The following is an 11,185-nucleotide window of genomic DNA, read 5'->3' as shown; positions in this document are numbered from 1 at the left end:
GGTGTCCCTCCCGTTTGGTATTTATAGCTCATTATCATTCCTTTCAGTTCAGATGCAATTTACCAGTCAGAGGTCACTTTTCCTATAAGCGATGTTGTCTAATAGCATTTTGATGCATAACACTTTTATCTGTTTACAGGAAAATAGTTAACCAAAAGTCAAACTCTCAGGCAGCATCATGTCATTCCTTAGCATTTTATTAGCATAAAAATGATATAAATTTAATCATAATTACATATACTTAAAATTAAATATTTAATATTAACTGAAAAGTTAATATGTATTATGTCTTAGTTAATAGGATATTAATATTAAATTTCTTTAATTTCTTTGTTGATCACACAGGAGAATGTAGACATTCTCAGGAGATAGCTGCTTAACTATTTAAGGGCAAAATGTCATATCTGCCATGTTTTTTGTTTTGAGACAGTCTTGCTCTGTTACCCTGGATAGAGTTGCAGTGGTATCATCACAGCTCACTGAACCTCAAACTCCCGGACTCAGGTGATACTCTTGCCTCACCCTCCCAAGTAGCTGGGACTAGAGGTACCTGCCACAACACCAGGCTAATTTTTTCTCTGTTTAGTAGAGATGAGGTCTTGCTCTTTTGCTCAGGCTGGCCTCAAACTCCTGAGTTCAGCAATCCTCCCGGCCTCAAATTCCTGAGTTCAGCAATCCTCAGCCTTCTGGAATGCTAGGATTACAAGTGTGAGCCATGGCACCCAGCCATGTCCACATTAACCCTCAGAAAGTTCAGGGAGAAAAAATGTACATCCACACATATATACTCATATATATATATAAAAAGACAAAGCAAATGTGATTAAATATTAAAAACTAGCTAGTGGTGATCTATATGATGGACATCTGAGTGTTGATTGAACGGTTTTGTTTTTTTTTCCTGTTTACAGTATGGTTTACTGAAGACTGAACTATTGTTGCAAATTTTCTTTAGGTCTGGAATTTTTTTTTTTTTTTTTTTAGAGATAGTCTCACTTTATTGCCCTTGGTAGAGTGCTGTCATATCACAGCTCACAGCAACCTCCAGCTCTTGGGCTTAGGTGATTCTCTTGCCTCAGTCTCCTGAGTAACTGGGGCTACAGGCACCCGCCACAATGCCCAGTTATTTTTTTGTTGCAGTGTGGCCAGGGCTGGGTCTGAACCTACCACCTTCGGTATATGGGGTCGGTGCCCTACTCACTGAGCCATAGGCACTGCCCTAGGTCTGGACATTTTTAAAACAAAATGATGAAAGAGGCTGATGCCTGTAGCTCAAGTGGCTAAGGTGCCAGCCACATACACCAGAGTTGGCGGATTCAAATCCAGCCCAGGCCTGCCAAAGAACAATGACAACTACAACCAAAAAATAGCCAGGTGGTGTGGTGGGCCCCTGTAGTCCCAGCTACTTGGGAGGCTGAGGCAAGAGAATCGCTTAAGCCCAGGACGTGGAGATTGCTGTGAGCTGTGCTGCTACAGCACTTTACATAGGGTGACAGCTTGAGGCTCTGTCTCAAAAAAAAAATCAAAAAACACAAAAACAAAATGAAAGAATTTGATATGTACAAATATACATATCAAAATAAGTAATTATGCCTCAGAGTAGTAAAATGATAAGTGAATTTCTTCCTTCTTTTTACTCTTCTGCATTTTACAAACTATTACCTTAAAAAAAATTTATTGCACCTGTACCTAGCCTTCCAGAAGTTTAAATTAGAAAGTAGCTGTAGGCTCGGCGCCTGTGGCTCAAGTGGCTAAGGCGCCAGCCACATACACCTAAGGTGGCAGGTTCGAATCCCCAGCCCAGGCCTGCCAAACAACAATGATGGCTGCAACCAAAAGATGGCCGGGCGTTGTGGTGGGCGCCTGTGGTCCCAGCTACTTGGGAGGCTGAAGTAGGAGACTCGCTTGAGCCCAGGAGTTGGAGGTTGCTGTGAGCGTGATGCCATGGCACTCTACCCAGGGGGACAGCTTGAGGCTCCATCTCAAAAAAAAAAAAAGAAAGTAGCTGTAAATTTTAGGTGCCCTGTGAGTGATTAACATATTTCCATACCTGAAAAGGGGTACTATTTCCTTAATGTCCTTTAGTTTCTTAACTTCCTCATCTCGAGCAGGTGCACACAGTGTCCCCATCATGCCAGTAATGAATTCTGCCAGCGTGGAAATGTCTAGGGCACCATTCTCTGCTTCCTGCTTTATCAGATCCAGATCCAAGACTTCTATTATCTGGTTTCTCAGTCTAGTGTGACCAGGCAGCAAGAAAGATAAGAGAGTCTACAAGAGAACACAGCTAAGTTTAATCAAAATTTCTCACACACTATTTTTCATTATATGTGAAAGGATTTGTAACTATCCATATAAGGACTTACCAACTGCTACTGTAATGTTCCACATATTATAACCTCTTATTCAACAAATCTACAGAAAAACAAGTTTATGAATCATTTCCAATAACTACTTAAGCTTCCACTTAAGCTCTAGGTAGCAATTAAATGGAAAAAACAGTTAATGGTAAGAAGAGGGAAACATTTATTAACAAACACCTATGAGCCAACCACGGAGGCCAATTACCCTGGATATATTTCTTCTCTGATTACTACTGCTCAAGGCATTGCAAAATCAGTCCTTCTACCAAGTCTTCTCTACCCAAATGCCCCACAGCATTCATACCTATTAAAATTTATAAATAAGCTAGAGGCTGGAAACAGCATGGTCTTAAATCCCAGCACTTTGGGAGGCCAGAGCAGGAGGATTGCTTGATCCCAGAAATTTGAGACCAGCATGGGGAATGCAGTGAGACCCCCAGCTCTACAAAAACAAACAAACAAAAAGGCCAGGTGTGATAGAACACACCTGTAGTCCCAGGTACTAGGGAGGCTGAGGCGGGAGGATTGCCTAAGTCCAGGAGTTCAAGGCTGCAGTGAACTATGACTGTGGCACTGTTCTCCAATTGGAGCAACAGATCAAGATCCTGTCTCATAAATAAATATAGAAATAAAAACCTAGACTTTGTAAATTTTTTTATGCCTTCAGGTTATTGCGTGAAATTAAAAAACAACAACAAAAGGGCATTAAGCAAAAAATATTCTTGATCTACATCTCAACAAGTCATTAATCTTCTTGATCCTTCAATTCTGCAAAGTCTTCTGGCATAGTAACACAAAGGTTGACTAAACAGTCCTAATATATCAGAAAAGTACCACAATTTATTCTTTGCCTCACCTCTTTGATTTCTCCTAAAAGTTTAATAGCATGGTCATATGTTGGGGGGTCTTCACTTAGCTGAACACTCAAGCAATCCCAGAAAGCTTTATGTACAATCTCCTTTACTCTCTTCTGCAAACTGGAGGCAATGAGAAAAAAAAAAAAAGGCAAAAACTAAAATATTTAAGTCTGAAATCACTTTCAAAGGCACAAATTCTTAGGGTAAGAAACCTTAATAATAATTTGCATCAAGGAAAGATTCCCCAGAGATACTTAAACTGATGCCATACCTTTAGCTAGTGGGGTTTTTTTGTTTTGTTTTGTTTTATTTTTTTGAGACAGAGCCTCAAGCTGTCGCCCGGGGTAGAGTGCTGTGGCATCACTGCTCACAGCAACCTACAACTCCTGGGCTCAAGCGATTCTCTTGCCTTAACCTCCCAAGTAGCTGGGACTACAGGTGCCTGCCACACTCCTGACCATTTTTTGGTGGTAGCTGTCATTGTTGTTTGGCAGGCCCAGGCTGGATTTGAACCTGCCAGCTCTGGTATAGCCGCCTGAGCTACAGGCACTGAGCCACTAGTGATTTTTTTCAATAAGTATTTCATAGGAAAGATCTTTCAACTAATTTAATAGCCAACATTATCCAATTAACAGCACATGAAAATACCATATTAAAAAATATTGAGGCTCGGCGCCTATAGCTCAACTGGCTAAGGCACCAGCCATGTACACCTAAGGTGGCGGGTTCGAATCCCCAGCCCGGACCCGCCAAAACAACAATGACGGCTGCAACCAAAAAATAGCCGGACGTTGTGGCGGGCGCCTGTGGTCCCAGCTACTTGGGAGGCGGAGGCAGGAGACTCACTTGAGCCCAGGAGTTGGAGGTTGCTGTGAGCTGTAATGCCAGGGCACTCTACCCAGGGGGACAGCTTGAGGCTCTGTCTCAAAAAAAAAAAAAATTGAAAAGTTCATAGATATTAATTTTTAGTTCCCTGATACTAGCAATTTCCTTAAGATTTTTATAATTAAGTAGTTAAGATACAGTAATTTAGCATGTAATGTGGGGAAAGACTTATTTCCTAAAATTATCCTATTCTCATGGGATACACGTGACAGTTGCTTAACTTGGTACCAAACTGTAATGACGTAATGACGTATATTTAACATCTCTTTAAAACCAGTCTTTATGGCTTGGCGCCTGTAGCATAGTAGTTAATGGCTCCAGCCACATACACCCCGGCTGGTGGGTTCAAATCCAGCCCAGGCCTGCTAAATAACAATGATAACTGCAACCAAAAAATAGCTGGGCATTGTGGTGGGCACCTGTAGTCCCAACTACTTGGGAGGCTGAGGCAAGAGAATCGTGTAAGCCCAAGAGTTGGAGGTTGCTGTGAGCTGTGACGCCACAGCACCCTACTGAGGGCGATGTAGTGAGACTCTATCTCAAAATAACCAAACAAACAAACAAAAAAACAGTCTTTATGCCTTGAAAGCAAAACAAGTAATTCTTCATTATTAATGGGAAAAAGTACTATCTTTGAATGCATACAAGAAATACTTATAAAGTCATATTTAGAAGCTTCCTATGGGAGACACTACAGCTTACCAACCCAACAACCACTCCTTCCCCTTTGTTAACAAAATCCCAATGTTTGTCAGAGCAGCAATATACTTTGCCCATGAAAATAAATCATGACTGATCTAATAAGCTTGAGTTCCATTCCCCTTTGCTGGATTTAAGCTTTCCAGGCTCACTTTTAGCTAGGGTAGCATGTAACCAAATTCTAACAGAACATTAGGGGCTGTCTGATTTATGACTCCAGGGAAAAATGTTCCTCTCCAATGACAGAAGAGCCCTGGTTCACCTATCTTTTCCCTCTTGCCTACAATGCTGGTGAATGATGAGATGCTTGGAGCTGCAGCATTCATCCTGCAACCACGAAGAATAGGCCAAGAGAAATCAGACACCAATCCACAGCCCTCACATCAGTGGACTGCTGAAAGAAAGGCACTTACACCTCTACTTCCTTGACTCTAACACTTTTTTCTCCCATTTTAATATCTCTGAAACTTGAATCTGTCTTAAAACCAATGGCAGTTTTACAACTATAATGAGCAGTTTTCTCTTTCTTATGATGGTACATGTTTAAAAGGTGCACCTTATAATCACTAGACTTTTTCATTCAATTAAAAAAATGATATGTGCTAGGCACTAGGGACACAGAGAATAAACCATAGTCATTGACTTTGTGGAATTTATGACCTGGTAAAGAAATTCAAGTAAACCAACAACTATAGTGTAATGTGACAGCTGCAGAGAAATAAATGAAACAATGCAATGAAAACACAAGATGAGGCAGCTAAACCGTACTGAGCAGAGAAAAGTTGACATGAAAGACTTTCATGGGAGATTTCCAGACCCTTCATTTGCATTTTGAAGGATCAGTGTTGCTGAAATCCACTTTCAAACTCTAGTAATTCCTAGTACAAGAATAATTTTTAGCAACAATGTACAAAAGAAAAAATGTGTTTGAATATATTGGCATCAATTGAAGGAAACATTTCCAAAACTGGGAAATGGCAGTGTTCTACTAAATAACATTACTTATTAACTCCCTTACCTGCCTTCTGGTAATTCAACTGGTTTAATCTGAAAGTCTCCATTTACTACAATTTCATGAGCTAGAGCCATGTTAGTGACTCCTTTTGCTGTCTCCTGAAGTTCTTCTACTGTCACAAATTGAGGAGGACTAGCTGTAACAAAAAAAGAGTAAGAGAGTTGCTTTTCTAGATTAGAATTTCTGTTAAAATAAGCAGTGGTTCTGATACCAGATGACAATTTCAATTATGCCTCCATTAAAATGTCCTGGAATTTTCAAACAACAGCAGAATTTTGCCTATTTCACATTCATTTTTCTTTTAACCTAGAACCCCCAAAGCAGAGAACATTTATAATACTAAAAACATCTGGTTTTTACTAAGACTGGTCAATGGAAAATAATTATAGTAAACTGACACCAGAAAAACTTAAGTTAGAGATTATCATCTTCCCAATAAGATGAGGATTTATTTTTCTCATCCTTTTGCCTCCTGTCTACCCTAAAAAAAAGTAAAAAGTAGATTTAAGATCTTCTCTTCTGCTCTCATCAGCAGTTTACTTTTGTATTACCACTAATACTGTGCCATGAATGAATCTCCCCAAATTAAAGTAGCATCAAGTCCTTCAGGGTGCCAGGTGCTGTTTAAACAAAGCTAAAATCACCACCTTGCACAGGATCCTAAGACTATGAGAGCTCTGAAGCAGACTAATGTATGCAGCACAAAAATGTATGCAGCACAAAAATGTTATAGAATGCAGGTGGACTAAACCAAAAGCTTTGGGAAAAGTCATATTTGGGCCCGGCATGGTGGCTCACACCTGTAATCCTAGTACTTTGGGAGGTCAAGGAGGGAAGATGGATTGAGACTAAGAGTTCAAGATCAGCCTAGGCAACATTGTGAGACATCTCTACATAAAAACACAAAAATAAGGAAAAGAAAATCTAAAAATAAGAAGTAAAGGTTCGGCGCCTATAGCTCAACAGGCTAAGGCGCCAGCCACGTACACCTAAGGTGGCGGGTTCGAATCCCCAGCCTGGACCCGCCAGACAACAATGACAGCTGCAACCAAAAAATGGCCGGGCGTTGTGGCGGGCGCCTGTGGTCCCAGCTACTTGGGAGGCAGAGGCAGGAGACTCGCTTGAACCCAGGAGTTGGAGGTTGCTGTGAGCTGTAATGCCAGGGCACTCTACCCAGGGCAACAGCTTGAGGCTCTGACTCAAAAAAAAAAAAAAAAGAAGTAAAAGCTGCTCCAAATAAAAAAAAAAATCAGTGAACGACCTCAGATACATGAAAAATCAGAGTGAAAGGCCACACCCCTCCCATGAAAACAATAACTCTGTACCAACGGAAACCAGCCAAAATGAGAATACTGAAATGACTGATAATGAATTTCAAATATGGATTGTAAAGAAGCCCCATGAAATACAAGAGAAAATAGAAACCCAACACAAAGAAATCAAAGAAACAATGTAGGAAATGAGTAAAGAAATTGAACCTGCTGCCCTTGAACTATATTTTAAAAATCAAGCAGAGGGCAATGCCTGTGGCTCAGTGAGTGGCGCTGGCCCCACGTATCGAGGGTGGTGGGTTCAAACCCAGCCCCGGCCAAACTTCAACAAAAAACAGCTGGGCATTGTGGGGGGCGCCTGTAGTTCCAGCTACTCGGGAGGCTGAGGCAAGAGAATTGCCTAAGCCCAGGAATGGGAGGTTCTGTGATGCCATGGGATTCTACCAAGGGCAACAAAATAAGACTCTGTCTCTAAAAAAAAAATCAAGCAGAGCTTCTGGAAATGAAAATTTCATTCAAGGAAATATAAAATACAGTGGAAAGCATTAAGAACAGACTAGACCAGGCAGAAAAAAAATCTCAGAGCTAGGCTTGGCTCCCGTAGCTTAGCAGCTAGTGTGACAGCCACTTACAACGGAGTTGTCGGGTTCAAATCCAACCCAGGCCTGCCAAATGACAATGACAACTGCAACCAAAAAATAGCCAGGCATTGTGGCAGGTACCTGTAGTCCCAGCTACTTGGGAGGCTGAGGTAAGAGAATCGCTTAAGCCCAAGAGTTTGAGGTTGCTGTGAGCTATGACACCATGGCACTGTACTGAGGGTGACAAAGTGAGACTGTCTCAAAAAAAAAAAAAAAAGAAAAAGAAAAGAAAAGAAAAAAAGGAACCAAATCTAAGAGTTGATCATAGACTGGTAAAAATCTTTATTTGGTCACTTAAGAGGAAGTTGGAAAAACTCTCAAAATTCCTTCTTACAAAATTTCCACATAATAAGAATATAGAATAAATCACTCAGCTTCCAAATTTCCACAAATAAATCTATCGATTAAACACAATCCCATCAAAATTCCAGCAGGCTTTTTTTTTTTGCAGTTTTTGGCTGGGATGGGTTTGAAGCCACCACCCCAGCATATGGGGCCAGCACCCTACTCCTTGAGCCATAGGCACCGCCCTCCAGCAGGCTTTTTAGTTGAAATTGCCAAACTGGTTCTAAAACTTATATGTAAATGCAAAAGACCTACAAAAGCCAAAACAAGTTTGAAAAAGAAAAATAGAGAACTTACACTAACTGATTCCAAGACTTACTATAAAACTACAGTAATCAAGACAGTGGATTTTTGACAGGTGAACAGATATAAAGAGCAGATATAAAGGGCAGAAAATTAATAAAATGGTTGGCATATACATACACATAAACATATGTATGTTTGTGATCAACAAAGATAGGTTTTTTAAGTAAATAGTGCTAGAACAATTAGATTTCTATATGTAAAAGAATGACCCTCACATGATAAACAAAAACTCCAAATGCATCATAGTCTAAATATAAGAGCTATGACTATACAACTTCTAAATGACAAATATCATTTGTGATGTTGGATTAACTAAATATTTCTTAGATGGGACACAAAAAGCTCAAACTACAAAAGAAAAAACTGATACATTGGACTTCTTCAAAATTTATGACTTTTGCTTTGTGAAAGACTATTAAGAAAAGGAAAGGGCCAGGAGCAGTGGCTCACGCCTGTAATCACTTTAGGATGGTGAGATGGGAAGATCACTTGAGCTAAGAAGCTGGAGACCAGCCTAAGCAATAGCAAGACTTTGTCTCTACTAAAAATAGAAAAATTGGCTCAGCTCCCACAGCTCAATGCTTATGGCCACCAGCCATATACATTGAGGAAGGCAGGTTCCCGGCCTGGGCCTGCTAAACAACAATAACAACTGCAACAACAACAAAAATAGCCAGGTGTTGTGGCAGGCCCCTGTAGTCCCAGCTACTTGGGAGAGTGAGGCAGGAGGATCACTTGAACACAGGAGTTTGAGTTTGCTGTGAGCTAGACTGATGTCACTGCACTCTAGCCTGGGGCAACAGAGTGAAACTATATCTCCAAAAGGAAAAAATAAAGAAAAGACAACGCCGGGCTACTTTTTGGTTGCAGTTGTCCTTTAAGATAGTAACAGGATATGTTATAGAGCCACACACAGAGGAATTACATTCATTGCATACAAACTATTAGAACTGTGGTAGAGTTTTCTTTTCACTTATTTTTTGAGAGTTCTCAGATGTACCAATTTCATAAATAAAAACTTAGAAAGATACAATTTAGTGGACAACACAGCTTTAGCTCAACTTGTGAAAAGAACCTGAGTTGGAATAAGAGGCATGAAAAGTGCTAAGTGACCGTAGTCCCAGCTACTTGGGAGGCTGAGGCAAGAGAATCATTTAAGCCCAAGAGTTAGAGACTGCTGTGAGCTATGACGTGACAGCACTCTACTGAGGGCAACATAGTGAAACTGTGTCTCCAAAAAATAAAGTGATAAGGTTACATTGGACACAGTGGTGTGCAGTCCCAGCTACTCAGGATGCTGAGGTGTGAGGATTTCTTGAGCCCAAGAACTCAAGAAGGCCAAACTAGGCAAACAGGGAGGTGCTGTGTCTTTAAAAGTTTTTTTAAAACTTGGGTGCGGGACACAACTACAACTATACAGATACTGTAACTATCTAACAAATGCAAACATTGCAACCTACTGGTTTGTACCCTCACATTAATCTGAAATTTAAAAAAATAAAAATAAATTTTTTAAATGTTACATCCATCCTACCCTGGAGGTTATGTGATATAAAGCTATATGGATTTGTGTATTGATGCCCTGTTAGAGAAACTGAAAACCACATTAAGTTAAACATAGCCTTTGGGAGGCCAGCTGACAGATTCCAAACTAAAATGAAGTTCTAAATTAGAATGGCTGTACTCCCTGCCCTTCTTTACTAAGGTGTCCTAGGATCTGAGACATCTACACACTCTAGAAAGACACTTTTAGTCACATAAGTAGATGGATATTTATGGAAGGCAGATGGCAACTGTCACCCAAACAACTACTATAGTATATTAAGTCAGGGTGAAGATTATCCATATAACTTATTACACTGAATAGAAATTGCTTGTTAATCTGTCTTCTTCACGAGACTGCAAGCTCCATGAGGACAGAGACAGTATGTGTCTGGCTCACCACTAAAACCCAATACACAGTATGTACTCCATAGACAGGGAGACACCATAATGCAAAGTTTAGTCATAAGCTTCAGAAATGTAAGAACTCCACCTATAGTCCCAGCTACTTGGGGGGCTGAGGCAAGAGAATCACTTGAGCCCAAGAGTTGGAGGTTGCTATGAGCTGTGAAGCCCTAGCACTCTACCGAGGGTGACATACTAAAACTCTGTCTCAAAAAAAAAGAAATGTAAAAACTCATGTCATCCATTCATCTAAAATGAATGGAGTGAATCCTTCGATAGCTCAGTTGGTGAACGGAGGACTGTAGTGGATAAAATGAATGGAATCTACTAATTAAACTCAAAAGGACCTGATTTAATAAACCAAAGTAGTAAGTGGGAAACATTAACTGGAATAACAACTGATGTCTGTCATCTGAATATGGCATCCTTTTTTTTTTTTTTTTGATGAAACAGAGTCTCAGTCACCCTGGGGTAGAGTGCCTGATGTCAGTTCATAGCAACCTCAAACTCTTGGACTGAATCAATTCTCTTGCCTCAGCTTCCCAGTAGCTGGGAATATAGGTACCCACCACAACACCTGGCTATTTTTTTTTTTCTTTTAAGAGATGTGGTCTCATTCCTGCTCAGGCTGGTGTCGAACTCCTGAGCACAGACCATCCACCCACCTCAGCCTTCCAGAGTGCTAGGATTACAGGCGTGAGCCCCCACACCCGGGCCTGAATATGGCATCTTTTACTGGTCAACCTAGGTGATTAAAAGTTAGAACACGCTCGGCGCCTGAGGCTCAAGTGGCTAAGGCACCAGCCACATACACCTAAGGTGGCGGGTTCGAATCCAGCCCGGGCCCGCCAAACAA

General features: G+C 40.7%; 1 protein-coding gene across 1 annotated transcript in view; it reads right to left on the bottom strand.

The window, feature by feature from the left end:
• The window catches only part of TCP11L1 (t-complex 11 like 1), a 49,651-nt gene that overhangs the window by 30,909 nt on the left and 7,557 nt on the right, over nucleotides 1-11,185 (bottom strand). Inside the window, exons 3-5 of the mRNA XM_023508656.1 lie at nucleotides 5,823-5,955; nucleotides 3,220-3,340; nucleotides 2,051-2,271 (exon numbers count right to left, since the gene is read on the bottom strand). Of these exons, the coding sequence (XP_023364424.1) occupies nucleotides 2,051-2,271; nucleotides 3,220-3,340; nucleotides 5,823-5,955 (475 nt within the window). The remainder of the gene's footprint in view (nucleotides 1-2,050; nucleotides 2,272-3,219; nucleotides 3,341-5,822; nucleotides 5,956-11,185) is intronic.

This window comes from Otolemur garnettii, unplaced genomic scaffold (genome assembly GCF_000181295.1).
Source record: "Otolemur garnettii isolate 467f Iridium unplaced genomic scaffold, OtoGar3 scaffold00001, whole genome shotgun sequence".
Taxonomy (NCBI): domain Eukaryota; kingdom Metazoa; phylum Chordata; class Mammalia; order Primates; family Galagidae; genus Otolemur; species Otolemur garnettii.
This window is presented reverse-complemented; position numbering and strand designations above follow the sequence as displayed.